At 68.9% G+C, this 27,604-nt stretch overlaps 1 protein-coding gene across 4 annotated transcripts; it reads left to right on the top strand.

Moving 5' to 3' along the window:
- Positions 1-386: 386 nt before the first annotated feature.
- On the top strand, positions 387-27,250 carry PRPF40B (pre-mRNA processing factor 40 homolog B). Of its 4 annotated transcripts, none has more exons than XM_074979521.1 (26): positions 387-1,188; positions 1,627-1,770; positions 5,176-5,250; positions 5,553-5,580; positions 9,164-9,189; positions 10,515-10,592; positions 11,180-11,290; positions 11,567-11,687; positions 12,492-12,516; positions 12,865-13,032; positions 13,446-13,566; positions 13,671-13,735; positions 13,874-14,038; positions 15,577-15,685; positions 17,592-17,742; positions 20,159-20,292; positions 23,022-23,136; positions 23,822-23,913; positions 24,445-24,561; positions 25,019-25,156; positions 25,462-25,557; positions 25,958-26,038; positions 26,123-26,225; positions 26,310-26,371; positions 26,507-26,615; positions 26,841-27,250. In XM_074979521.1, the coding sequence occupies exons 1-25, from the start codon at positions 1,171-1,173 to the stop codon at positions 26,570-26,572; spliced, it is 2,409 nt and encodes an 802-aa protein (XP_074835622.1). In that variant the 5' UTR covers positions 387-1,170; the 3' UTR covers positions 26,573-26,615; positions 26,841-27,250. The 4 variants fall into 4 exon arrangements, with proteins under 4 accessions (XP_074835622.1, XP_074835620.1, XP_074835621.1 ...); XM_074979519.1 differs by having other exon boundaries at positions 388-1,188; positions 26,502-26,615; XM_074979520.1 differs by having other exon boundaries at positions 388-1,188; positions 26,123-26,371.
- The last annotated feature ends 354 nt before the right edge of the window (positions 27,251-27,604 follow it).

Genomic DNA, 27,604 nt, shown 5'->3' with positions numbered 1-27,604 from the left:
GTCTGTCCGTCCATCCCTCCCCACCCCCGCCCTCTACCCAGCCGCCCGCCCATCTGTCCGTCCATCCCGCCCTCTACCCAGCCGCCCGCCTGTCCGTCCATCCCTCCGCGCCTTCGACCCAGCCGCCCGCCCGCCCGTCTGTCCGTCCATCCCTCCCCACCCCTGCCCTCTACCCAGCCGCCTGCCTCTCTTTCTGTCCATCCATCCCTCCCCACCCCCGCCCGTCCGTCTGTCCATCCAACGCTCCCCACTGTCTACCCAGCTGCCCACCCGTCCGTCTGTCTGTCCATGCCCACCCCTGCCCTCTACCCAGCCGCCCGCCCATCCATCCATCTGTCCGTCCTTCCCTCCCCCACTCTCTATCCATTTATCCATCCACCAATCCCTACACCCATCCATCCCTGCACCCTCCCTCCCTCCAGCCTCCCCATTCGCACCCTGTAGCAATCCCCCCGCATGCACTCCAGCCCTCTCTCTGTCCATACACACCCTCCGTCCACTCTCCCTTCCATTCTGTGTGCGCCGGCTGTCCCCGGCCGGCTGGGCTGTCGCGAGCCCCAGGGGCTCTGTGCTGGAGCGTGGCCCACAGCTGCCCGTACTGGCCTGGGGGCCGCCGCTGCTCTGCACGCACTGCCTGCTGGAGCAGCGCAGGGGTTCCAGGCCCGAGGGCCCCCGGTGACCAGCTCGTCTCGCCTGCCCCGGCTGGCTCAGCCATTGGCTCCCGCCTGGCAGCTGGGGGATCCGACATCTGTTCCACACTCTGCACCCCCCACCTTACCTTACTGGGGCACCTCTCAGGGTCACGGGCGTCTGCAGCCTGCCAGGGTGGAGCACCAGCCCGGGGTCCTTGGCAGGGCTGCAGGCGGCTGGGGAAGGCACAGCTTCTCCTCGGCCCGCGGTTCCGGCCTTCGCTTGGCTTGTGTTCCCTTGTCTGCTTCAGTGTAAACCAGCTGTGGCTCAGCAACTGCGTGAGGCGGCTCTGGGCAGTGTGCTGCAGGGCTGGGCCCGGAACCCAGGAGTCCTGCGCCCGGCCCCCGCTCTCAGCGCAAGGCCGTCCCTTCCTACCGGCTGGCGCCTGCATTCCTCCTCTTCTCTTGCTGTTGACAGTCAGCTCCGGACTCCAGCAGTGGCCCCACGGGGCAGCCGGCCCCCTTTCCCACCGCCCCCCCGATGATGCCGCCACCCTTTGTAAGTTACCTGCCACGCCAGCCTGTCCCAGCGCACGGCAACCTGGCTGTGTGGGATAAATACACCCAGTGCAACATGCTGGTCATGTGTGCGTGTCCGTGTCTAAGGTCATGCGTGTGCGTGTCGATGTGTAGCGTGGGTGCAAGGCTGTGAGCATGCCAGGGTGTGTGTTCACGGGCAAGGGTGTGGGGTGTGCATGTTCACATGGAAGGGGAGACGTGTGCGCGTGTGCAACGCACGCTTGTTGCTTTCTGGTGCCCTGTTAGCAGGCAGGGCGGCTGTGGCCATGCAAAGCCCCTGTGCTGACTCGGGTGGTGCCACGGTGAAGAGGAGGAGCTGAGCCTGTGCCCGTCACTTGCTGCAGTAGCCAGGGCCAGTCCCTGCGGCAGGAGGCTGGGCTGGCAGCAAGGTGCAGCGCCTGTCTTTTCTTGCTCCTAGATGCCTCCTCCTGGAATCCCTCCCCCCTTCCCCCCAATGGGACTCCCGCCTATCGGGCAGAGACCACCAGCGATGCCCCCTCTGCCCCCTGGCATGATGCCACCTCTGCTCCCGCCCATGGCAGGCCCCCCACCCATAGGACAGGTAAAGCCGGTCCCTTCGCCTGCGTGGCATCTGTCTGACCCCGAGGGTGGAGTGTCAGTGCAGCAGCAGGACATCAAATACAGGGGAGCCGTTGGCTGGGCGGGAACTAGGGGCCAGGACTCCTGGGTTCTATCCCTGGCTCCAGGGTGGGAGCGGGGTGTCGGGTGATTCAGAGCAGGGGGGCTGGGAGCCAGGACTCCTGGGTTCCATCCTGGCTTGGGGAGGGGAGCCGGGCCTGGTGGTTCGGAGTGGGGGAGGCTGGGAGCCAAGACTCCTGGGTGCCATTCTGTCTTGGGGAGGGGAGCCAGGCCTGGCGGTTCAGAGTCGGGGGCTGGGAGCCAGGACTCCTGGGTTCCATCCTGGCTTGGGGAGGGGAGCCGGGCCTGGCAGTTCGGAGTGGGGGAGGCTGGGAGCCAGGACTCCTGGGTTCTCTCCCAGCACTGGTTCCCACGTGCCTGTGGCCACAGGCCACTGACTCCGTCCAGGCCGGGGGAAGCAGGGGACATGGTTGAGCAGCATAACGGGGGGGGCTGTGATGAGTGCTGGGCTGGGGCTCAGCCCCCCAAAGGCTCCTATTGAACATTGATACCAAAGAGGCTGGGAAAAGCCCAGCGCGATGCTGGTTCCGTGGCCAGTTTGCCCTGCTGGTGTGCTGGAGCTGGGCTCCCGCAGGCAGGGTCTGAGCGGGGGTCGCTGCTGTGCTGGAGCTGGGTTCCCGCAGGCAGGGTCTGAGCGGGGGTCGCTGCTGTGCTGGAGCTGGGCTCCCGCAGGCAGGGTCTGAGCGGGGGTCGCTGGCGTGCTGGAGCTGGGTTCCCGCAGGCAGGGTCTGAGCGGGGGTCGCTGCTGTGCTGGAGCTGGGCTCCCGCAGGCAGGGTCTGAGCGGGGGTCGCTGCTGTGCTGGAGCTGGGCTCCCGCAGGCAGGGTCTGAGCGGGGGTCGCTGGTGTGCTGGAGCTGGGTTCCCGCAGGCAGGGTCTGAGCGGGGGTCGCTGCTGTGCTGGAGCTGGGCTCCCGCAGGCAGGGTCTGAGCGGGGGTCGCTGCTGTGCTGGAGCTGGGCTCCCGCAGGCAGGGTCTGAGCGGGGGTCGCTGCTGTGCTGGAGCTGGGCTCCCGCAGGCAGGGTCTGAGCGGGGGTCGCTGCTGTGCTGGAGCTGGGCTCCCGCAGGCAGGGTCTGAGCGGGGGTCGCTGGCGTGCTGGAGCTGGGCTCCCGCAGGCAGGGTCTGAGCGGGGGTCGCTGCTGTGCTGGAGCTGGGCTCCCGCAGGCAGGGTCTGAGCGGGGGTCGCTGCTGTGCTGGAGCTGGGTTCCCGCAGGCAGGGTCTGAGCGGGGGTCGCTGCTGTGCTGGAGCTGGGCTCCCGCAGGCAGGGACTGAGCGGGGGTCGCTGCTGTGCTGGAGCTGGGCTCCCGCAGGCAGGGTCTGAGCGGGGGTCGCTGCTGTGCTGGAGCTGGGTTCCCGCAGGCAGGGACTGAGCGGGGGTCGCTGCTGTGCTGGAGCTGGGCTCCCGCAGGCAGGGTCTGAGCGGGGGTCGCTGCTGTGCTGGAGCTGGGCTCCCGCAGGCAGGGTCTGAGCGGGGGTCGCTGCTGTGCTGGAGCTGGGCTCCCGCAGGCAGGGTCTGAGCGGGGGTCGCTGGTGTGCTGGAGCTGGGCTCCCGCAGGCAGGGTCTGAGCGGGGGTCGCTGCTGTGCTGGAGCTGGGTTCCCGCAGGCAGGGTCTGAGCGGGGGTCGCTGCTGTGCTGGAGCTGGGCTCCCGCAGGCAGGGTCTGAGCGGGGGTCGCTGGCGTGCTGGAGCTGGGTTCCCGCAGGCAGGGTCTGAGCGGGGGTCGCTGGTGTGCTGGAGCTGGGTTCCCGCAGGCAGGGTCTGAGCGGGGGTCGCTGGCGTGCTGGAGCTGGGCTCCCGCAGGCAGGGTCTGAGCGGGGGTCGCTGGTGTGCTGGAGCTGGGCTCCCGCAGGCAGGGTCTGAGCGGGGGTCGCTGGCGTGCTGGAGCTGGGCTCCCGCAGGCAGGGTCTGAGCGGGGGTCGCTGCTGTGCTGGAGCTGGGCTCCCGCAGGCAGGGTCTGAGCGGGGGTCGCTGCTGTGCTGGAGCTGGGTTCCCGCAGGCAGGGTCTGAGCGGGGGTCGCTGGCGTGCTGGAGCTGGGCTCCCGCAGGCAGGGTCTGAGCGGGGGTCGCTGCTGTGCTGGAGCTGGGCTCCCGCAGGCAGGGTCTGAGCGGGGGTCGCTGCTGTGCTGGAGCTGGGCTCCCGCAGGCAGGGTCTGAGCGGGGGTCGCTGCTGTGCTGGAGCTGGGTTCCCGCAGGCAGGGTCTGAGCGGGGGTCGCTGCTGTGCTGGAGCTGGGCTCCCGCAGGCAGGGACTGAGCGGGGGTCGCTGGCGTGCTGGAGCTGGGCTCCCGCAGGCAGGGTCTGAGCGGGGGTCGCTGCTGTGCTGGAGCTGGGCTCCCGCAGGCAGGGACTGAGCGGGGGTCGCTGCTGTGCTGGAGCTGGGCTCCCGCAGGCAGGGTCTGAGCGGGGGTCGCTGCTGTGCTGGAGCTGGGTTCCCGCAGGCAGGGTCTGAGCGGGGGTCGCTGCTGTGCTGGAGCTGGGCTCCCGCAGGCAGGGTCTGAGCGGGGGTCGCTGCTGTGCTGGAGCTGGGCTCCCGCAGGCAGGGTCTGAGCGGGGGTCGCTGCTGTGCTGGAGCTGGGCTCCCGCAGGCAGGGTCTGAGCGGGGGTCGCTGCTGTGCTGGAGCTGGGCTCCCGCAGGCAGGGTCTGAGCGGGGGTCGCTGGCGTGCTGGAGCTGGGTTCCCGCAGGCAGGGTCTGAGCGGGGGTCGCTGCTGTGCTGGAGCTGGGCTCCCGCAGGCAGGGTCTGAGCGGGGGTCGCTGCTGTGCTGGAGCTGGGCTCCCGCAGGCAGGGTCTGAGCGGGGGTCGCTGGCGTGCTGGAGCTGGGTTCCCGCAGGCAGGGTCTGAGCGGGGGTCGCTGCTGTGCTGGAGCTGGGCTCCCGCAGGCAGGGTCTGAGCGGGGGTCGCTGCTGTGCTGGAGCTGGGTTCCCGCAGGCAGGGTCTGAGCGGGGGTCGCTGGCGTGCTGGAGCTGGGCTCCCGCAGGCAGGGTCTGAGCGGGGGTCGCTGCTGTGCTGGAGCTGGGTTCCCGCAGGCAGGGTCTGAGCGGGGGTCGCTGCTGTGCTGGAGCTGGGTTCCCGCAGGCAGGGACTGAGCGGGGGTCGCTGCTGTGCTGGAGCTGGGTTCCCGCAGGCAGGGTCTGAGCGGGGGTCGCTGGCGTGCTGGAGCTGGGCTCCCGCAGGCAGGGTCTGAGCGGGGGTCGCTGCTGTGCTGGAGCTGGGCTCCCGCAGGCAGGGTCTGAGCGGGAGTCGCTGGCCGGTTCTCTAGGTTGGTTGGCCCCTCTCTACCATCCGCCCTGCCACCTGTCTGTCCCCTAGATGCCGCCTATGGTGCCTCCCATGATGCCAGGCTTGCTGATGCCGGGGGTGCCAGCTGGTCCTGTCCCTGCAGTGGTGAGCATCCCTGCCCCCTCCCTTTTTCAGCCAGCCGTGCCTGATGGGGCCTGGCTTGGGGCAGAACGTAGTGGGGGCCTTCTGCCCCCTGTCCTGGGGCTCTGGTGTGGGCCAGGTGCCTGGACTCCTGGGTTCCTTTTCGAGCACCGCCACCGACATGCCAGCTGCGACATTGGCAGCACCTGACCTTGTGCCTCAGTTTCCTCCCTACAGGGGAGGCTGGCCCTGCAGGCCCACGGGCCCTTGGTGCAGGGTCTGGCTGGGTCCAAGCAGTACCTCATGGCCCATTTCTCTTTCGGCAGGCAGCTCCCGGGACAGACCCCATTGGCGGTGAGTGCCAGGGTCCAGGGCAGGGGTGCTCCATGGGGGAGCAGAGGAGAGGGGGCAGGTCCGGCATAGCAGGGAGAGGGAGTGTCTGGACTTTCTGCCACCCCCACCGGCTCAGAGAAGGACTAAAACCATTGCTGCACCTCAGGGGAGCACCTGAGGCCATGCCAGTCCCAAGGGGGGCCCTGCCCCGTCCTGCGCGAGAGGCCGGGTCCCAGCCCTGACCCCAAGGGGGCCCTGCCCCGTCCTGCGCGAGATGCCGGGTCCCAGCCCTGACCCCAAGGGGGCCCTGAGATGCCGGGTCCCAGCCCTGACCCCAAGGGGGCCCTGCCCCGTCCTGCGCGAGATGCCGGGTCCCAGCCCTGACCCCAAGGGGGCCCTGAGATGCCGGGTCCCAGCCCTGACCCCAAGGGGGCCCTGCCCTATCCTGCGTGAGATGCCGGGTCCCAGCCCTGACCCCAAGGGGGCCCTGCCCCGTCCTGCGCGAGATGCCGGGTCCCAGCCCTGACCCCAAGTGGGCCCTGCCCCATCCTGCGCGAGATGCCGGGACCCAGCCCTGACCCCAAGGGGGCCCTGCCCCGTCCTGCGCGAGATGCCGGGTCCCAGCCCTGACCCCAAGTGGGCCCTGCCCCGTCCTGCGCGAGATGCTGGGTCCCAGCCCTGACCCCAAGTGGGCCCTGCCCCATCCTGCACGAGATGCCGGGTCCCAGCCCTGACCCCAAGTGGGCCCTGCCCCGTCCTGCGCGAGATGCCGGGTCCCAGCCCTGACCCCAAGGGGGCCCTGCCCCATCCTGTGTGAGATGCCGGGTCCCAGCCCTGACCCCAAGGGGGCCCTGCCCCGTCCTGCGTGAGATGCCGGGTCCCAGCCCTGACCCCAAGGGGGCCCTGCCCCATCCTGCGCGAGATGCTGGGACCCAGCCCTGACCCCTAGGGGGGCCCTGCCCCATCCTGCGTGAGATGCCGGGTCCCAGCCCTGACCCCAAGGGGGCCCTGCCCCGTCCTGCGCGAGATGCCGGGACCCAGCCCTGACCCCAAGGGGGCCCTGCCCCGTCCTGCGCGAGATGCCGGGTCCCAGCCCTGACCCCAAGGGGGGCCCTGCCCCATCCTGCGCGAGAGGCCGGGTCCCAGCCCTGACCCCAAGTGGGCCCTGCCCCATCCTGCGCGAGATGCTGGGTCCCAGCCCTGACCCCAAGTGGGCCCTGCCCCATCCTGCGCGAGATGCTGGGACCCAGCCCTGACCCCAAGGGGGCCCTGCCCCCTCCTGCGCGAGAGGCCGGGACCCAGCCCTGACCCCAAGGGGGCCCTGCCCCGTCCTGCGCGAGATGCCGGGACCCAGCCCTGACCCCAAGGGGGCCCTGCCCCGTCCTGCGTGAGATGCCGGGACCCAGCCCTGACCCCAAGGTGGCCCTGCCCCGTCCTGCGCGAGATGCCGGCTCCCAGCCCTGACCCCAAGTGGGGCCCTGCTCCATCCTGCGTGAGATGCCGGGACCCAGCCCTGACCCCAAGTGGGGCCCTGCTCCATCCTGCGTGAGATGCCGGGACCCAGCCCTGACCCCAAGGGGGCCGTGCCCCATCCTGCGCGAGATGCCGGGTCCCAGCCCTGACCCCAAGTGGGGCCCTGCTCCATCCTGCGTGAGATGCCGGGACCCAGCCCTGACCCCAAGGTGGCCCTGCCCCGTCCTGCGCGAGATGCCGGCTCCCAGCCCTGACCCCAAGTGGGGCCCTGCTCCATCCTGCGCGAGATGCCGGGTCCCAGCCCTGACCCCAAGGGGGCCGTGCCCCATCCTGCGCGAGATGCCGGGTCCCAGCCCTGACCCCAAGGGGGCCCTTCCCCGTCCTGCGTGAGATGCCGGGACCCAGTCCTGACCCCAAGGGGGGCCCTGCCCCATCCTGCGCGAGATGCCGGGTCCCAGCCCTGACCCCAAGGGGGCCCTGCCCCATCCTGCGCGAGATGCCGGGTCCCAGCCCTGACCCCAAGTGGGCCCTGCCCCATCCTGCGCGAGATGCTGGGACCCAGCCCTGACCCCAAGGGGGCCCTGCCCCCTCCTGCGCGAGAGGCCGGGACCCAGCCCTGACCCCAAGGGGGCCCTGCCCCGTCCTGCGCGAGATGCTGGGACCCAGCCCTGACCCCAAGGGGGCCCTGCCCCGTCCTGCGTGAGATGCCGGGACCCAGCCCTGACCCCAAGGTGGCCCTGCCCCGTCCTGCGCGAGATGCCGGCTCCCAGCCCTGACCCCAAGTGGGGCCCTGCTCCATCCTGCATGAGATGCCGGGACCCAGCCCTGACCCCAAGGGGGCCGTGCCCCATCCTGCGCGAGATGCCGGGTCCCAGCCCTGACCCCAAGTGGGGCCCTGCTCCATCCTGCGTGAGATGCCGGGACCCAGCCCTGACCCCAAGGTGGCCCTGCCCCGTCCTGCGCGAGATGCCGGCTCCCAGCCCTGACCCCAAGTGGGGCCCTGCTCCATCCTGCGCGAGATGCCGGGTCCCAGCCCTGACCCCAAGGGGGCCCTTCCCCGTCCTGCGTGAGATGCCGGGTCCCAGCCCTGACCCCAAGGGGGGCCCTGCCCCATCCTGCGCGAGATGCCGGGTCCCAGCCCTGCCCCGTCCTGCACGAGATGCCGGGTCCCAGCCCTGACCCCAAGGGGGCCCTGTCCCATCCTGCACGAGATGCTGGGACCCAGCCCTGATCCCAAGGCGGGGCCCTGCCCCCTCCTGCGCGAGATGCCTGGACCCAGCCCTGACCTCAAGGGGGCCCTGCCCCGTCCTGCGTGAGATGCCGGGTCCCAGCCCTGACCCCAAGGGGGCCCTGCCCCGTCCTGCGCGAGATGCTGGGACCCAGCCCTGATCCCAAGGCGGGGCCCTGCCCCCTCCTGCGCGAGATGCCGGGACCCAGCCCTGACCTCAAGGGGGCCCTGCCCCGTCCTGCGCGAGATGCCGGGTCCCAGCCCTGACCCCAAGGGGGCCCTGCCCCATCCTGCGCGAGATGCTGGGACCCAGCCCTGACCCCAAGGGGGCCCTGCTCCGTCCTGCGTGAGATGCCGGGACCCAGCCCTAACCCCAAGGGGGGCCCTGCCCCATCCTGCGCGAGATGCCGGGTCCCAGCCCTGACCCCAAGGGGGCCCTGCCCCATCCTGCGCGAGATGCCGGGTCCCAGCCCTGACCCCAAGGGGGCCCTGCTCCATCCTGCACGAGATGCTGGGACCCAGCCCTGACCCTGAGGGGGCCCTGCCCCGTCCTGCGCGAGATGCCGGGACCCAGCCCTGACCCCAAGGTGGCCCTGCCCCGTCCTGCGCGAGATGCCGGGACCCAGCCCTGACCCCAAGGGGGCCCTGCCCCATCCTGCGCGAGATGCCGGGACCCAGCCCTGACCCCAAGGGGGCCCTGCCCCATCCTGCGCGAGATGCCGGGTCCCAGCCCTGACCCCAAGGCGGGGCCCTGCCCCATCCTGTGTGAGATGCCGGGACCCAGCCCCCCGTCCTGCGCGAGATGCCTGGACCCTGCCCTGCTGGGGTCTCTTGGGAACCTGCAGCTCCCAGAGTGATAGCAGCACCCAGCACCCCCAGTAACACACGGCTCTTGTTTTCTAGCTCCTCCAGTCCACCCAGCACCCACAGTGAGTAGCCCCCTCTTGCCCCAGAGCTCAGCTCGGAGGCAGTGCAGGCGCTCTCCCCTTTAAGGGATTCCTCCCAGCTCTTTGGCCTCAGAAATAGCAGGGGCTGAGGCTGGGCAGGCAGTGTTGTGGGCTGGGAGTGAGGGGCCCTGGCTGGGTGGGAAGGGCAGGGCTGGGCTGTTGGGAGCCGTGGGTCAGAAGTGGGGCACCAACAGGGCTGGGCTGTCGGGAGCCATGGGTGGGGTGTGAGGCACCGGCACAGCTGGGGGGCAGGGCAGGGCTGGGCCGTTGGGAGCTGTGGGTCGGGAGTGGGGCACCGGCAGGGCTGGGCTGTCGGGAGCTGTGGGTCGGGAGTGGGGCACCGGCAGGGCTGGGCTGTCGGGAGCTGTGGGTCGGGACTGGGGCACCGGCAGGGCTGGGCCGTTGGGAGCTGTGGGTCGGGACTGGGGCACCGGCAGGGCTGGGCTGTCGGGAGCTGTGGGTCGGGAGTGGGGCACCAGCAGGGCTGGGCTGTCGGGAGCCGTGGGTAGGGAGTGGGGCACCGGCACGGCTGGGGGGCAGGGCTGGGCTGTCGGGAGCCGTGGGTCGGGAGTGGGGCACCGGCACGGCTGGGGGGCAGGGCTGGGCTGTCGGGAGTGGGGCACCGGCAGGGCTGGGGGGCAGGGCTGGGCTGTCGGGAGTGGGGCACCGGCAGGGCTGGGCTGTCGGGAGCTGTGGGTCGGGAGTGGGGCACCGGCACGGCTGGGGGGCAGGGCTGGGCTGTCGGGAGTGGGGCACCGGCAGGGCTGGGCTGTCGGGAGCCGTGGGTCGGGAGTGGGGCACCGGCAGGGCTGGGCTGTTGGGAGCTGTGGGTCGGGAGTGGGGCACTGGCACAGCTGGGGGGCAGGGCTGGGCTGTCGGGAGCAATGGGAGGCGTGTGAGGCACCGGCACGGCTGGGGGGCAGGGCAGGGCTGTCGGGAGTGGGGCACCGGCAGGGCTGGGCTGTCGGGAGCAATGGGAGGGGTGTGAGGCACCGGCACGGCTGGGGGGCAGGGCTGGGCTGTCGGGAGCCTTGGGTTGGGACTGGGGCACCGGCAGGGCTGGGCTGTCGGGAGCTGTGGGTCGGGAGTGGGGCACCGGCAGGGCTGGGGGGCAGGGCTGGGCTGTCGGGAGCTGTGGGTCGGGAGTGGGGCACCGGCACAGCTGGGGGGCAGGGCTGGGCTGTCGGGAGCCGTGGGTTGGGACTGGGGCACCGGCAGGGCTGGGCTGTCGGGAGCTGTGGGTCGGGAGTGGGGCACCGGCGGAGTCTGCAGCAGGAAATGACTCTTGTCCCTCTCCTGCCCGTTAGCTCCCGTCCCCCTTGGTGGCCCCCGTCCGGCAGAGCCTGATGGGCAGCATCCCCCCTGCGCAGGACGCCCCCCGAAAGGTACCGTGTGGCGCCAGCCCCCCTTGCCTGTAGCTGTGGAGTGGTCGCTGGCTCGGCTCTGGTGGTCGGGGGGCATGTCCGGAGACAGAGAAATGCCCTGGAAGTGGGGAGCTTGGCCCCCCGTCCCGACACACCGGGGGTGCAGCCAGATCACGGGTGACCCCTTGCTGGGGGACTGGGGCCAAGAGCCAAGCTGCTGAGCGTGGGGAAGCTCCTCATGGGGGCTGCAAACTGCCCTCGTGCCAGCGAGCTGAGTCACGCCAGCGCTTCCGCCCCGCAGCCCGGCTGGAGCCATCTGGAGTTTGGCGGGTCGTCTGCTGTGGCAGGAGGATCGGGTCCTGCTCTAGAGGGAGGAGGTGGGGCTGGGTCCCTGCTGAGCGGTGCTGGGGGGCCGGGGGCTGTTTCCCTGCTGAGCAGCATGGGCCCTGGGGGGGTGAGCTGGTCCCTGCTGAGCGGTGGGGTCGGGGTGGGACTGTGCTGAGCAGTGTGGCCCAGGGGTGGCGGGGGGTCTCCCTGTTAAGCAGTGTGGTGGGGGCTGGGGGAGGCTGGTTGGCTGTTCCTGACCCCGCTCTGGCTTGTGGTGCCAGAAGCCCCCCTGGAGCGAGCACAGGGCCCCCGACGGGCGCACTTACTACTACAACTGCAACTCCAAGCAATCCACGTGGGAGAAGCCGGATGAGCTGAAGTCCAAAGCAGAGGTGAGTTCCTTCGGAGCCCTTCACCCAGCCCTGAGATGCAGCCACCTCTGGGAAGGGACCCCACAGCTCAGCGACAGCTGCGCAGCAGCCCTGGAGAGCGGCTGGAAGCAGGCACCTGTAGCCAGGCCGAACGGAACAGAACACGAGGGTTTAGGTCTCCGCTCTCGCCAGCCGCCCCTCAGGGCGGGATGGAGCCCAGGCGTCCTGCCTCCCGGCTCCCTGGTGCTAACCCCTCCTCCTGCGCGGCTCAAGGCTCCCTGCTCTGCCCCGTTGCAGCTGCTGCTGTCCCAGTGCCCCTGGCGAGAGTACAAGTCGGACACGGGCAAGTCGTACTACTACAACTCCCAGAGCAAGGAGTCGCGCTGGACCAAGCCGCGGGACCTGGACGAGCTGGAGGGTAAAGGGGCTGGGAGCCCAGGGAGCTGGGGGCCAGGGCAGCCACGCTGCTGGGAGCACAGGCGCAATCCCCGTGGGCCAGGCTGGCTCAGCCCTGTGGGTCTCAGTGTGCCCTGAGCACCGTGTCTCCCCTGAGTTCGACCCAGCGAGTGCCACCGCACCAGACTCCTGCCCTGAGCTCAGGGGCAGCTGCCACACCTGTCTTCCCTCTGCTTTTCCATCCATGTGCTGAATAACTGTTGTTCTGTGCACTGAGGCACCACCCATAGAAATGCACTGGCGGCTGGGGGCCTCTGCCAGTCACCTGGGCGGCCCCGGACCTCTCCTGGGCGGCCGCCCCAACGCTCAGCTGGCAGGGACCACCGCGTCCCGCCCCGCCCCAGCAGCCTGTTGGGAACAGAGGGTTGTTGGCGTGCGCATGGCCCTGGCATTCTGGGCGCGGCACAAGGAGCGGAGCACACGCCGGAGTGGAGGCCGGCCGGCGCCGCACACCACTGGCCAGATGCCGCGGACTGGCCCTTCTCCGTCAGCCTGGGTCTTGGAGCCCGGCCTCGGCACGTTCGGTCGGGCCCCTGTGGAGCTGGCGTTAGGCTGGACCCCAGGTCTCCCAGGGCCTTCCCGGAGCCTCGGTCGAACCTTGTCGGCTCAGCCAGTCCTTAGCCGACCAGTCGGCCCAGTGACGGGCCCCGCCCTGGGGCAGCCTTCACACTTGGCAGAGCCCCTCGAAATGACGCCCCCACGTTGGCCACCGGGCGCTGCCCCGGCCCCGAGTAACGGCCGGGCTCTCTGTTTTCCCCCTTTGCAGCGCTGATCGCCGAGGAGGAGGCAGGGTGAGTGGCTGGCGTCTGCCCCCGGGGCTCGGACCCAGGGCGGTAAGAGCAGGGTGACGCCGCTCCCAGGAGCCAGAGGGGCCAGACCCTCAGCAAGGCCCCCGGGGCAGGCGGGGGTGCTGGCAGGGACCCCGTCTGCTTGGCTTATGGGTTTCAAGGGCAGGTACCTCCCTTGCTGGGGTCATGGGGAGGGCAAAGCAGACACCCCTGGCGAGGGACCTAGGGGGCCAGGCAGCCCATGGGTGGTGGCCCCACTGCACTGCGAGCCCAGGGGTCTGGCACCCAGGAGCTGCGTGGGCTCCACTCCGTCCCACCAGACCCAGGCTCCAGCCTTCTCTGCTGTCCCAGGAAGCAGCCGGAGACACCCTCCGCCCCCTCCAGCCCCAGCCCGTCCTCAGCTGCCAGCGAGGCGGACCCAGATGTGCCAGGTGGGGAGGAGCAGGAGACGCCGGTGCTGGGGGACGCGGCCGAAGGCCCAGAGGAGGTGGCCCGGCAGCCGGAGGACCTGGCCAGCAGGTGATGGGGATGGCACCACAGCAGGGTCCCTCCAGGGACCGGGGGCATTGGCTCTGTGGGTCCAGCCCTTCCGCGGGTGCTGGGCATTGGCCAGCTCTCCCCAGCAAGTCTGGGATCCCTGGCCATGGGCCCTGGCCCCCAGCTCGCACAGGTGCCGGGCTCTGCTCCTGAGCATGTGAGCAGGAGATGTGGGAGGGAGAGAGCCCAGCTGTTCCCTGGGGGTGATTCCAGCCGATTCCGCCCCCCCGCCCCTTGGGGTTGCTCCCATGGCCTTCCCTCCCCCCGCCCCAGCTGTGGCTGAGCCGAGCAGGATGCCCCCAGCCTGTGGCCCTCTCCCGCTTCGCCTGGGCCCCCTGGGGCACGGCCCCACCCTTCCTGCCGTGACCCCATGTGTGCGTCCCGTCCCGGTGCAGCGCCGAGCCCAGCCGGCGGGAGGAGGAGGAGGAGGAGCCGGGGGCTGGGGAGCGGAGCGCCTGCCCCTGGAGCACCAAGGATGAGGCCAAGCTGGCCTTTAAGGAGCTGCTGAAGGACAAGGTACTGCGTGGGGCAGGGGCCGGGGGCTCTGCGTGTGTGGGGAGGAGGGCTGGCCAGGGCAGGGAGCCTGGCACCTCCAGCTGAGTCCTCGCATCTGGCTGCAGGGCGTCCCCTCCAACACGTCGTGGGAGCTGGCTATGAAGATGATCATGGATGACCCACGATACAGGTAGGGGCCAGGCCCACCCTGCTCCCCACAGTGCACCCCGCGGAAGAGGCTGGGGCTGGAGGAGCTGCGCTCCCACCCTGGAGCTGCAGCCTGCGAGGGAGCCCCTCACCCAGCCCTGCCCTGCCCTGCCCTGCCCAGCGCCCTGCCCAAGCTGAGTGAGAAGAAGCAGGCCTTCAACGCCTACAAGGCCCAGAGGGAGAAGGAAGAGAAGGAGGATGCTCGGCTGCGAGCCAAGGAGGCCAAAGAGGAGCTGCAGCGCTTCCTAGAGCAGCACGAGCGCATGAGTTCCATCACCCGCTACCGGTGGGTGGGGGCAGAGCCTGGTGGGGCCGAGCGGCCACGCTCGGGGGGGGGGGCAGAGCCTGGGGGGGGCGAGCGGCCGCGCTCGGCGGGGGGGGGAGCCTGGTGGGGCCGAGCGGCCGCGCTCGGGGGGGGCAGAGCCGGGGGGGGGCGAGCGGCCGCGCTCGGGGGGGGGGTGGGGGCAGAGCCTGGTGGGGGCGAGTGTTCGTGCTCGGGGGGGGGCAGAGCCTGGGGGGGGCGAGTGTTCGTGCTCGGGCGGGGGGGGAGAGCCTGGTGGGGACGAGCGGCCGCGCTCGGGGGGGGGCAGAGCTGGTGGGGGTGAGTGTTCGTGCTCGGGGGGGGGGCAGAGCCTGGGGGGGGCGAGCGGCCACGCTCGGGGGGGGCAGAGCCGGGGGGGGGCGAGCGGCCGCGCTCGGGGGGGGGTGGGGGCAGAGCCTGGTGGGGGCGAGTGTTCGTGCTCGGGGGGGGGCAGAGCCTGGGGGGGGCGAGTGTTCGTGCTCGGGCGGGGGGGGAGAGCCTGGTGGGGACGAGCGGCCGCGCTCGGGGGGGGGCAGAGCTGGTGGGGGTGAGTGTTCGTGCTCGGGGGGGGGGCAGAGCCTGGGGGGGGCGAGCGGCCACGCTCGGGGTGAGGGCAGAGCCTGGGGGGGGCCGAGCCTGGTGGGGGTGAGCGGCCGTGCTCGGGGGGGGCAGAGCCTGGTGGTGGCGAGTGGCCGCGCTCAGGGTGAGGGCAGAGCCTGGCGGGGGCAGAGCCTGGTGGGGCCGAGCGGCTGCGCTCGGGGGGGGGCAGAGCCTGGTGGGGCCGAGCGGCCGCGCTCGGGGGGTTAGTGGGGGCAGAGCCTGGGGGGGGCGAGCGGCCGCGCTCGGGGTGGGGGCAGAACCTGGGGGGGGCGAGCGGCCGCGCTCGGGGGGGGGCAGAGCCTGGGGGGGGCGAGCGGCCGCGCTCGGGGTAGGGGCAGAGCCTGGGGGAGGCAGAGCCGGGGGAGAGGAGCATCTGGGCTTGGGGGTTGTGTCCCGCTAGGGGAGGGGATCCAAGTGGTTTTGGGGCCCAGCCTTAGGGTGCTGGACGGAGGGTCCCTGAACGGGGCACTGCTTAGGGTGGTGCACACGGCTGTTAACAATCAGGATCCAACCGACCCTGAGTGCCTCCCACCCCCAGGCTGGAGAGAACCAAGGAGTCCTGGCGCCCTGCGCTGTAGCCCCAGGGCCCCCTTCCCTGGCAGAGGAGCTGTCAGTACATTGCGGGGGCTGTTCTGCGGGATCTGGGCAGGTTGGGGGCCCCCAGCCAGATGGCGCGAGGGGTTCGGCCTCACTGGGTGCAGTGGGGCTGAGCTGCTGAGGAAGCAATATGCGGGGAGGTGGTGAAGCCACGGCTAACACCAGGAATCCCTGACTGTGTCACCCCCTCCGGGCGCCCTGCTGGCCTCTGCCCCTGCCCTGTCAGAGCGCTCAGCCCGCTCTGGGTCTCTCTCTCTGGGAGACATGTCTCGCCGGGCCTGGGGCTCAGTGCTGAGCACGCCCCAGTAGCTGCCTCGTCCCTTCAGGAAAGCGGAGCAGATGTTCGGGGGGCAGGAGGTCTGGGCTGTGGTCCCGGAGCGCGACCGCAAGGAGCTTTACGACGATGTGCTCTTCTTCCTGGCCAAGAAAGAGAAGGTAAGGATGGGTCCCAGCTGCGGTGCTGGGCAGTGCTGGGCCCGGTGGGACCTGCCCGGTGTTGCAGCAGAGCTGGGCTGCCATAACAGTGCCGGAGCCAGTGGGACCTGCCCAGTGTCGCAGCAGAGCCGAGCTGTCCCATAATGGTGCCAGAGCCGGTGGGACCTGCCCAGTGTTGCGGCAGAGCCGAGCTGTCCCATAATGGGGCCAGTGGGACCTGCCCGGTGTCACGGCAGAGCCGAGCTGTCCCATAACAGTGCTCGGGCAGGTGTGACTCAGCCGGTGTCGTGGCAGAGCTGGGCTGTCCCATAATGGTGCTCGGGCAGGTGTGACTCAGCCGGTGTCATGGCAGAGCCGGGCTGTCCCATAACAGTGCTCGGGCAGGTGTGACTCAGCCGGTGTCGTGGCAGAGCCGGGCTGTCCCATAATGGTGCTCGGGCAGGTGTGACTCAGCCGGTGTCGTGGCAGAGCTGGGCTGTCCCATAATGGTGCTCGGGCAGGTGTGACTCAGCCGGTGTCATGGCAGAGCCGGGCCGTCCCATAACGGTGCTCGGGCAGGTGTGACTCAGCCGGTGTCGTGGCAGAGCCGGGCTGTCCCATAACAGTGCTCGGGCAGGTGTGACTCAGCCGGTGTCGTGGCAGAGCCGGGCCGTCCCATAATGGTGCTCGGGCAGGTGTGACTCAGGCGGTGTCGTGGCAGAGCCGGGCCGTCCCATAACGGTGCTCGGGCAGGTGTGACTCAGCCGGTGTCGTGGCAGAGCCGGGCAGTCCCATAACGGTGCTCGGGCAGGTGTGACTCAGCCGGTGTCGTGGCAGAGCCAGGCCATCCCATAACGGTGCTCGGGCAGGTGTGACTCAGGCGGTGTCCTGGCAGAGCCGGGCCGTCCCATAACGGTGCTCGGACAGGTGTGACTCAGGCGGTGTCGTGGCAGAGCCGGGCCGTCCCATAACGGTGCTCGGGCAGGTGTGACTCAGGCGGTGTCGTGGCAGAGCTGGGCTGTCCCATAATGGTGCTCGGGCAGGTGTGACTCAGCCGGTGTCATGGCAGAGCCGGGCCGTCCCATAACGGTGCTCGGGCAGGTGTGACTCAGCCGGTGTCGTGGCAGAGCCGGGCTGTCCCATAACAGTGCTCGGGCAGGTGTGACTCAGCCGGTGTCGTGGCAGAGCCGGGCCATCCCATAACGGTGCTCGGGCAGGTGTGACTCAGGCGGTGTCGTGGCAGAGCCGGGCCGTCCCATAACGGTGCTCGGGCAGGTGTGACTCAGCCGGTGTCGTGGCAGAGCCGGGCAGTCCCATAACGGTGCTCGGGCAGGTGTGACTCAGCCGGTGTCGTGGCAGAGCCAGGCCGTCCCATAACGGTGCTCGGGCAGGTGTGACTCAGGCGGTGTCCTGGCAGAGCCGGGCCGTCCCATAACGGTGCTCGGACAGGTGTGACTCAGGCGGTGTCCTGGCAGAGCCGGGCCGTCCCATAACGGTGCTCGGGCAGGTGTCACTCAGGCGGTGTCCTGGCAGAGCCGGGCCGTCCCATAACGGTGCTCGGGCAGGTGTCACTCAGGCGGTGTCCTGGCAGAGCCGGGCTGTCCCATAATGGTGCTCGGGCAGGTGTGACTCAGCCGGTGTCGCGGTGTTGAGGGGACAGAGCCCTGGAGGGGGAGGGGGGCTTTAGGCTGGAATCATGTTTTCAGCACCCGGGGCCTGTCGTGCCGCGGACCTGCAGAGCTACAGCTGCGGTGCCAGCTGGCTTAGGAGCATCACCTGTGGAGGGAGGGCGCCATGGCCACCGGTGCTGTTGGTTTGTACCACAGTAGCCACTGCCCTGGGAGAGCCCGTGGGTGGCTGCTGCAGCAGATGGGAGCCGGGGGTCCCTGGTGCCGTGGCGGGTCTGATGCGGCCCATCTCTGCACAGGAACATGCCAAACAGCTGCGCAAGCGGAACATCCAAGCCCTGAAGAACATCCTGGACAACATGAGTAACGTCAGCTTCCAGACCACCTGGTCCGAGGCCCAGCAGTACCTGATGGACAACCCCACCTTCGCCGAGGACGAGGACCTGCAGAGTGAGGGCAGCCCCGCCCCCGGCCCCTGGCCCCAAGATAAGTGGTACAGGCTAGCCACGCCCCCAAATAAACGGCAAGCAGTCCTGTGCCACCTCCGAGACTAGCGCATGTATTAGGTCGTGAGCTTGGTTGGTGAGACCCACTTCCTCAGCTGGCGATGGAGAGGAAAAGCGGAATCCAGGGTTATATCGCAGGGAGCAGGCGGGGGAGAGTGAATGGAAGTTACCTGTCCCGAGTACAAATCAAGAGGTGGCCGTGTTAGTCTGCAGTCCTGCCACCCTTTAAAGACTAACAAAATAGCTTATTAGGTGAAGAGCTCTTGTGGGCAGACCCACTTCCTCGGCTCTGGAGACAGAGCTGTCCTGGAAATAGTCACTAGTAGAGTTAATGGAGTCGATTAACTTGGCTGTGTCTCACTTCTGCGAACCTCCAAGGGGGAAATTGCCCTTGTAATGCACAAGCCAGTTGAGATTTCTGTTTGGGCATCAGATTTGCAGATGAATTCCAATGCAGATGCCTCCCTCTCTCTCCTTGTGGTAAAAACCCTCTGGGAGAAGGATGGCCCCTTTCCAGCCCTTCACTACGCGGCCAGGGAGGGTAAAGTGGCCCCTGCGGGTGAGTGTGATGCTGGGTTTGTGTCGCAGAGGCTGGCCCTGGCGAGGCACTGCCAGCCCTCCCTGGTGTAGATCACATTGGGGCTGTGCAGGTGGGGGAGCTGCAGATGGTGCGGCTGCTGTGCTTAGGCCGAGTGACAGTGTCTGTGCAGACAGAGCTGCTGACGGAGTTTGCTGCAGGGATAGGTCCCCGGGTCGGTGTTTCTGTGGGAGGTGTGTGGCTGCTGGGAGGGGGGTGTCTGCTTGAGGCTGTCACCCCAAGCCTGTGAGCATGGCAAAATAAAGGGATTCCCCCACCCCAGGATCACATGGAACTGGCCAGCAATTTTCCTCACCCCAAAATAAATGGCACAGACTAGCTGCACCCCTCCCCCCCCCAATAAATGGTGCAGGCCAAACCTCTCCTGCCGAGATACATGGTACAGGCCAGCCTGGCTTTAAATGGCACAGACCGCACCCCCCTCCACCCCCCAACCCTTTAACAGTGCTGTCCTGCCCCTGGGATGAGTGGAGCACATGTCCCAGGCCCTGCGCTTCTGGGGCCCCGCCGCAGCCATGCCAATGTCCTGTGGGCGGGACCTGTGGGATTGCTGGGGGCCTGGTGCACCAGCCGCAGGGGTCATGTGCCCCCCACACAGGTGGGGGGAGTGGCCCAGCCACCTGCTCTGCCCCTCCCAGCCCACTGCACTGAGTCCCAGCGCACTCCCCTTCCTTCTGCCCACGTGGAGAGCTGGCGGGGGGCAACCTCTGCTGCTGGGTGACGTGCCCCCACAATCCCCTGGGGCCACATTGCTTGGGGAGGAGGTCGGCTTGTGGCAAGAAGGGAAGGGTTGTCCTGGGCCCCACTCCTGTGGCACTGTGGGGAGGTGTAACACCCCCCCCCGCCCCGGGACCAGCCCTGGTTCCAAGCACACCGGCCTGGCTCCCCAAAACAGTACATGCCAAGGAGACTGAGAGTTGGGATTTCTGCACCCAGTGCTCTAATCATCCCCCTCCCAGCACTAGCCATAGACCCCAGGAGTCCTGGTGCCCCTCCCCCCAACCCCTTGCTCAAACCCACCAGGTCTCAGCCGCCTCCCAGAACTGGGGAGAGAACCCAGGAGCCCTGGCGCCCATCCCCCCTGCTCTGACCAACCAGATCTCACCCACGTCCCAGAGCTGGGGAGAGAACCCAGGAGTCCTGGAGCCCATCCCCCCTGCTCAAGCCCACCAGGTTTCAGCCACCTCCCGGAGCTGGGGAGAGAACCCAGGAGTCCTGGCGCCCATCCCTACTTTATAATCATGGGGCATCCCTCTAGATGAGGGGCAAACGGTTGTTATATGCCACCCATCCCCCCTGCTCTAAGCCACCAGGTCTTGCCCACCTGGCTGAGCTGGGGAGAGAACCCAGGAGTCCTGGCGCCCATCCCCCCTGCTCTAACCCACCAGATCTCACCCACCTCCTGGAGCTGGGGAGAGAACCCAGGAGTCCTGGCGCCCACCCCCGCTGCTCTAACCCACCAGATCTCACCCACCTCCCGGAGCTGGGGAGAGAACCCAGGAGTCCTGGCGCCCATCCCCCCTGCTCTAACCCACCAGATCTCACCCACCTCCCGGAGCTGGGGAGAGAACCCAGGAGTCCTGGCGCCCATCCCTACTTTATAATCATGGGGCATCCCTCAGACGACGGGCAAAGGGTTGTTATGTGCCACCAGCTCCCCCAGCCCAGGCCTCTGCTGGCCCAGCTCCTTCCTGCCCTGTTCTGCCCTGCCCCCTCCCCCCCGGTGTCGCCTGCCCCCAGCTCACCCCTGCGCCGCCTGCAGACATGGACAAGGAGGACGCACTGATCTGCTTCGAGGAGCACATCCGCACGCTGGAGAAGGAGGAGGAGGAGGAGAAGGAGAAGACGAGGCTGCGGGAGAGGCGCCAGCAGCGCAAGAATCGAGAGGCCTTCCAGGTAGCTGCGCACGGGGGCCCCAGCAAGGCAGAAGGCTCAGGGCCTGGGTTCAGTCAGGTAGGGCAGCCTGGTGCTCTAGTGTGAGGCTGCCCAGCCCTTTGGAGAGGCTTTGAGGGGGTCAGGGCTGGGCCCGGAGGAGGCTGTATCTGGAGGGAGCTCGTCACTATTAGGCATAATTCCCCCGGCCCTGGCAGTGCCCGTCAGGAGGGTTTAATGAGCCCAGCCCTGAGGCCTGGACTGCCTCCTCCTGGAGCTCTGGCCTGGGCCGTGTCTCCTCATGCTGCTGCACCCCCAGTTCTGCTGCCACAGCTGGGCGGGTCGCCCAGGGCTCAGTTCTGCAGCTTCGCCGTCAGGCAGTCGGCGGGTGGCTCAGTCTTTCCCTCCCTGGGCCCGAGCGAACGCCGCTGACCCTGCTCGCACGGTGATGCTCACACCCTGCCGACATCCGAGAGCCCTTCGCTCTCCTCCGCCGCGGGCACAACTGCTGCCGGCTCAGAGCAGGGGCTGTCGGCTGTGCTCCTGAGGGTGCTGTGGGGAACTTTGTCCTTGGGCATGGAGTGAAGGCTGGGATGTTGGCCCAGACGTGACCGAGCACCGAGTGGAGGAAAATGCCCCCTAGAGCCGGCATTAGGCCGACAGGAGCCTGGCTGTGGCAGTGCTAGGCCAGCTGGAGCACTCGTCCCTCAATTGTATTTCCACCTGCCACCTGGCCAGAGTCGCTGCAGCACCAGGCCCCTCTGCCCTGGCTGCAGCCAGAGTGGCAGCTGCAGCGCAGGGAGCCCCAGGGCGCCTGTCCTGAGGCAGCTGGAGGCAGAGCAGGACTTGACGTTGTCCGCTTGGCGGTTAGTTTCAAGTGCAGCACCCCAAGGATTGGTTCTGAGGCTGGTTTTATTAAGGACCTGGAGGAGGGGATGGGTTGCACCCTCTGCAAATATGCAGCTGACGCTAAGCTGTGGGGTCAGGGAGATGCATTGGAGAGCAGGGACAGGGTCCAGAGTGACCTAGGCAAATAGGAGGATTGCACCCAATGAAATCTGATGCAGTTCAACAAGGAGAAGTGCAGAGTCCTGCACTTGGAATGGAAGAATCCCAAGTGTTGTTACAGGCTGGGGACCGACTGGCTCAGTAGCAGTGCAGCAGGAAAGGACCTGGGGATTACAGTGGATGAGAGGCTGGATGTGAGTCAACAGCGTGCCCTTGTAGCCAAGAAGGCCAATGGCTTATTGGGGTGCATTGGCAGGAGCATTTCCAGCAACGCTAGAGAAGTTGTTATTCCCCTCTACTCGGCACTGGTGAGGCTACATCTGGAGTCTTGTGTCCAGTTCTGGGCCCCCCAGTGTAGAAAGGATGTGGATGCATTGGAGAGGGTTCAGTGGAGGGCAATAGAAATGACGAGGGGCTGGAGCACATGACCTATGAGGAGAGGCTGAGGGACTTGGGCCTGTTTAGTTTGCAGAAGAGCAGAAGGAGGGGCGACTTGATAGCAGCCTTCACCTTCCTGAAGGGGCCCTAAGGAGGACGGAGAGAGGCTGTTCTCAGCGGTGGCAGACGGCAGAACAAGAAGCCATGGGCGGAAGTGACAGAGGGGGAGGTGCAGGTTGGATATTAGGAAAGGCTCTTTCCCAGGCAGGTGGGGAAGCTCTGGAATGTGTTACCCAGAGAGGTGGTGGGATCTCCATCCCTGGAGGTTTTTAAGTCGCGGCTGGACCAAGCCCAGGCTCAGAGGATTTAGTCGGGGCCGGGGGGGGGGACATTCATCCTGCTTTGGGCAGGAGGTTGGACGCAATGACCTCCCAAGCTGCCGTCCAGCACTAGGAGTCTATGATTCGAACCCAGCCTCCCTCCTGGCTCCTGGCCTGTCTCACCAGCCTGGCAGCGACCTGGCCCTGCTGGCAGGCCGGCTGCCTGCCGATAACGGTCCCCCGAGAGCCCAGCAGGCGCCTAAGCCCACTGCCCCCCGCCCCAGCCTGTGCCGCCTGCACTGGCCAGCAGGGGGCAGCAGCTACTTGAGACCCACCTCAAGGCAAAGCCACCCAGCTGGTGCTGAGTGGGGCGCACGATCCAGTGTGGTGGTGAACACAGGATGGGGCCCGGGCCCACTCCCTGGGGCGGTGCGGACGGATGGGGCCCGGGGCCCAGGGCCCGCTCCCTGGGGCGGTGCTGACGGACGGGGCCCGGGGCTCAGCTCCCTGGGGTGGTGCTGACAGATGGGCCCAGGGCTCAGCTCCCAGGGGTGGTGCAGATGGATGGGGCCCGGGGCTCAGCTCCCAGGGGCGGTGCAGACGGACGGGGCCCGGGGCTCAGCTCCCAGGGGCGGTGCAGATGGATGGGCCCGGGGCTCAGCTCCCAGGGGTGGTGCAGACGGATGGGCCCGGGGCTCAGCTTCCAGGGGCGGTGCAGACGGACGGGGCCCGGGGCTCAGCTCCCAGGGGTGGTGCAGATGGATGGGGCCCGGGGTTCAGCTCCCAGGGGCGGTGCAGACGGACGGGGCCCGGGGCTCAGCTCCCAGGGGCGGTGCAGACGGATGGGGCCTGGGGCTCAGCTCGCTCTCCCCAGTGCACAGGGGGGCCTGAGGGCCCTGCTGCTCCTCCAAGCCGCCAGCTCTTGGGCGGGGCTGCCAGGAGCGGGGCGCTGGTGTCCCCTGGGCCATGCCGGCCTTCAGGGGAGGGGGCTGATCTCCGAGGTCTCTCTCGCTCTATCGTAGAATAACCAGGCTGCTTCTTGCCCAGGCCTTTCTCGATGAGCTGCACGACAAGGGGCAGCTGCACTCCATGTCCACCTGGATGGAGCTGTACCCGGCGCTCAGCGCCGACGCCCGCTTTGCCAACATGCTGGGCCAGCCCGGTAAGGAATGGCGGGGTGGGGGCGGGGTCTGTCCGTCCTGGCGGGGGGCCAGAAGCCGGCCTGGAGCCGGGGGCGCATTAAAGGGCCGGCCATGACTGCAGCAAGGGCCCGAAAGCCCAGGGCGCGGGCTCCGCTGGGGGCCTCCTGCTCCTGGTTGGAGCTGGGAGGGCCTAGTGAGGCAGGTTCCCACGGATGGACTGCATGGCCCCACCCCTCCATTACAGCACAGAGAGGCCCTAGGTTCCAATCCACCTCCCTGGCCAAGTCCCCTTCTGTGTCTTCCCTCCCACCAGGCCTTGGGCCTGGCGCTAGGGAGCAGGCGCTCGCCTTCAGGGCCTGGGTCTACAGCGCTGAGTGAGGCTCATCAAGTGCTCTGTGAGGGGCCTGGAGAACAGCCCAGGGCCGAGCAGTGGGCTGGGAGCCAGGACTCCTGCGCTCTGCTCTCAAGAGCTGTGTCGGCTCCGAGCAAAGCAGCAGCTTTGGAGCTGGGCCTCCTGGGTGCTGTGCCTGCCCCGGGAGGAGAGCCAGGACTCTGGGTTCTGTCACTCGCCTGCTGCAAGTGCCTGCCCATGGCAGGGTGCGAACAAGTATGGGGTGCCGGGGGGCTCTCGCGGAGCCCGACGCGCCCCCCCCCCACCCTGCCAGGTGTCCCGGCTGGGCCCGTAACGCCGCCCCCTCTGCTCAGGCTCCACCCCCTTGGACTTGTTTAAGTTCTACGTGGAAGATCTCAAGGCTCGTTTCCATGACGAGAAGAAGATCATCAAGGACATCTTAAAGGTGAGGGCATGCAGCTGCCTCTGCCCTTGGGGGTGGGGTCCTGTCTGACCAACCCCACGTGTCCTGCTGTGTGGAGGGGGCCTTGGACTGGCCCACTCCCTCTGCCCGGCCTCGTGAGCCCCAGCAGCCAGGCCCACGTTCTCTCTGCAGCTGCGTTCCCCTCGTGGCTGATGCCCGCTGCCAGCACCCCAGGTAGAGCTCACCCAGGTGTCCAGCCGCAGGCCAGCTCTGCTCTTTTCACGCCATCAGAAACTCCCATGCTCTGCCCTGGATGGGGGCTTGGTCTTTGCCTCCTGTCCTAGACAGCTGCCATGCTCCCCCCAGAGACAGCTGCATTACCAGGCTAGGGAGAGGCGAGCCCACCCTGTACTGCACTTTACGTGCAGGGCAGCGGGGCCTTCACCTCTGAGCTCCTGCCTCCACCTGACTGGCTGCCCCTGCCCGCTTCTGGACACGGCTGCTGGAGGGGGCACTGCTGGCCCTGGGGGACGGGGGGACACGACCTGGGTGACGCTGCCTGTGTCCTGGCAGGATCGCGGCTTCAGTGTGGAGGTGAAGACGACCTTCGAGGACTTTGCCCACGTCATCAGCTTCGACAAAAGGGCAGCCACGCTGGATGCTGGCAACATCAAGCTGACGTTCAACAGCGTAGGTCGTCGTCCTGTGTCCGGCTCCGGGCTCGCGTGTGGGGAGAGGGGCTGCGGGGGGGGGGACCTGAGCTGGGGGAGGGCGGCTGAGCAGGGACACCGCAGCGGCTTTCCCGCACTGCAGCGAGGGCAGGAGGAGGAGGGAGATGAACTGGCCCCTCGGCCTCCGGGCTGGGCAAGGCGCGACGGGCGCCAAGTGCCGCCAGGGAGAGCGCGGCTGGGACTGCCAGGGTGGCAGCGGGACAGGGGCAGGCCCGGGGCATTGGCGTCATCTCCATGGCTGGAGCGATTTGCAGGCCGGTCGGCCGGCGCCTCGCAGGGATGGGCTGGCTGGTGGGAGGGCTGGGACTGGAGCTGATGACCGCGAGGTCCCTCCCCGTTCTCGTGTGGTATAACTGTGTGGGGCAGGGGCTGCCCCCTCCCCCAGTGCCCTGACCCCCACCGCGTCTGCCCCCCAGCTGCTGGAGAAGGCCGAGGCGCGGGAGCGGGAGCGGGAGAAGGAGGAGGCGCGCAAGCTGCGCCGGCGCGAAGCTGCTTTCAAGAGCATGCTGAGGCAGGCGGCGCCACCCCTGGAGCCCGGCGCCTCCTGGGATGAGGTAGGGGAGCCCCTGCCCTGTGGCACCCGGCCCCTGGCAACGCCCCGGCGCCCCCTCCCTTGCTCCCCCTGGCCCCTGGCAATGCCCAGGGGCCCCCTCCCCTGCTCCTGGCAATGCCCATGTGCCCCCTTCCCTGCTCCCCGGCCCCCGGCAATGCCCCGGTGCCCAGGCACACCCCCCACCACCACCCCCAGGCTCCTGCCCAGCCCCAGCCACGCCCCAGTGCCTGTGCTGGGGGGCAGGCAGTGGAGGGGAGGGGCAGGGCGGGGAGCGGCCAGGCCATGCCCAGCCACCTGTCTGCACAGGTGCGGGAGCGCTTCCTGGGTGACCTGGCCTTTGAGCAGATCACACTGGAGTCCGAGCGGATCCGGCTCTTCCGGGAATTCCTCCAGGTGGTGGAGGTGAGGATGGGGAGGGGCCATGAGCCACGGTGGAGGGGGGGGGCGCAGGGGGCGGGGCTGTGGAGGGGAGGGCTGTGAGCCATGGGGGGGGTGCGTGGGCGGGGCTGTGGAGGGGAGGGGCTGTGAGCCATGGGGGGGGTGCAGGGGGCGGGGCTGTGGAGGGGAGGGCTGTGAGCCATGGGGGGGGTGCAGGGGGCGGGGCTGTGGAGGGGAGGGCTGTGAGCCATGGGGGGGGGGTGCGTGGGACGGGGCTGTGGAGGGGGAGGGGCTGTGAAACACGGGGTGGGGGGGCAGGGCTGCAGGGGTGGACCCTGGGTCCCATGTGGCATACCTGGGTTCTCCCTCCCATGGTGTGGGGCCAGGCCGGGCTGGGCCTGACAGCCCTGGGCTGTCCCCCCAGAACGAGTGCCAGCACTCCCACGCCAAGGCCAAGAAACACGCCAAGAGAAGTAGGAAGCACCACCGGAAGCACTCGCTGTCGGTGAGCCAGCCGTGGGAGCGGGCCGGGCGTGTGCCAGGGCGGGGGGACCAGTGGGGCCCTGCTAACCCCTCGCCTGCCCCCCAGGGCTCAGAGTCAGAGCTGGAGTCCCATCCCCAGCGGCCCCTGAAGCGGAAGAAGCGGAATCGCTCGGAGTCCGGCTCCGAACTCTCGTCCTCGCCCGACTCAGGTGGGAGCTGGGGCTGCCTGGGGCGGGGGCCTGGGCAGGGGCCAAGCCCCCGGCCGCGTCCGCCTGATGCTCCCTCTGCCGCAGACCTCGGCACTCGCAAGTCACGCAAGCAGAAGAAGAAAAGCAAGAAGAGGCGGCACAAATCGGTGAGTGCGCAGGACTGGGGCTGGGGTGGGACTAGCAGCCCCCCTCCCTCCCCCCCGCCCTATGGCTGGCACCCCCCACTTCCCCTCCCCCCCCCGGCCGGCGCCATGCTGAGCCCCGGCCCTCTTGCAGAGCAGCCCCCCAAGCGAGGCCGAGCGAGGAAAGGAGACAGGCCGGAAGGTGAAGGAGCCAGAACGGGCTGAGGGCCGGCGCCGCTCTCCCCCGCGCAGCCTTAAGAGGGAGAAGGTAAGCGGGGGGGGCACCGGCCAGCTGGGACGCTCCCTACCAAGTGACACAGCGAGCCCAGGGCAGCTGCGGGGCAGGAGGGGAGGGGGCAGCTCGCTAGCCAGAGGCTGGAGCGTCAGGATCTGGCTTGCACGAGGGGCAGCTGGAGCACCAGGACGCTGGCTGCAGGAGTGGGGTGGGGGCAGCCGCTCACTGCCCCCCCAATCTCTCCCTGTCCCCATGCAGAACGTCTGGGACACGTCGGAGAGTGAGCCCAGCGAGGGAGAGCTGGAGAAGCGGCGTCGGACGCTGCTGCAGCAGCTGGATGATGATCAGTAGCTGGGCTGGCTGGACTGTGGCTGCAGTGGGGGCCTGCTGGGCCAGCGGCTCAGGGAGCAGTGTCGGGGCACCCAGCCCTGTGGCCCCACAGTGCCCAAGGACTCGTCACTCCCGCCTGCTGCAGCCACCTGAGCTTTGTGGGGGCCGGGGCCCTGGACTGCAGAGGCGAGTTGGGCTGGGAGCCGTGGTGGCAGGGGGTTGCCTTATCCCCCAGCCCCAAGGAGCAGGGCAGGCAGGGCTCCCCAAGGGCGAGCGCTGCTGAGAGGCCGGGGCGCTGCTCAGCCACTGGGAATTAAAGGGGTTTTCTAAATAAGATTTCTAACGGGGGTCTGGCCCCACCGGCTCATGGTGCATTGCAGCCAAGGGGGCAGCAGGGGCTCTGCTGTGAGGCTGCCCCCACCCCACCCCACCCGCACACCCAAGCCAGGGCCTGTGGCCCAGCACAAGGTGCTGAGCCTGGTCTGCTCCCAGCAGCAGCCCAGGGCAGAGCACTGGGGGAGGAGGGGAGCTGCCCAGGGCTGGCACAGCCAAGCAGGGGCAGGAGGGAGGGGTCACTAGGTGTGGATGTGCAAGGGCTGGTGTGGCTCACCTGTGGGGCCCAGCCACTCCCCCCGTGTGCCAGAACTGGGCCAGGCCTGGGCGTGTGGCCCCCACGCCAGGGAGGGGAGGGG

This window comes from Carettochelys insculpta, chromosome 29, assembly GCF_033958435.1.
Source record: "Carettochelys insculpta isolate YL-2023 chromosome 29, ASM3395843v1, whole genome shotgun sequence".
Classification (NCBI taxonomy): domain Eukaryota; kingdom Metazoa; phylum Chordata; order Testudines; family Carettochelyidae; genus Carettochelys; species Carettochelys insculpta.
This window is presented reverse-complemented; position numbering and strand designations above follow the sequence as displayed.

Coding starts and splice junctions, on each gene's coding strand:
- PRPF40B (XM_074979518.1), top strand. Junction 12,517..12,864: donor ATCGCCGAGGAGGAGGCAGG/GTGAGTGGCTGG, acceptor CTGCTGTCCCAG/GAAGCAGCCGGAGACACCCT. Junction 17,743..20,158: donor CGAGGACGAGGACCTGCAGA/GTGAGGGCAGCC, acceptor CGCCGCCTGCAG/ACATGGACAAGGAGGACGCA.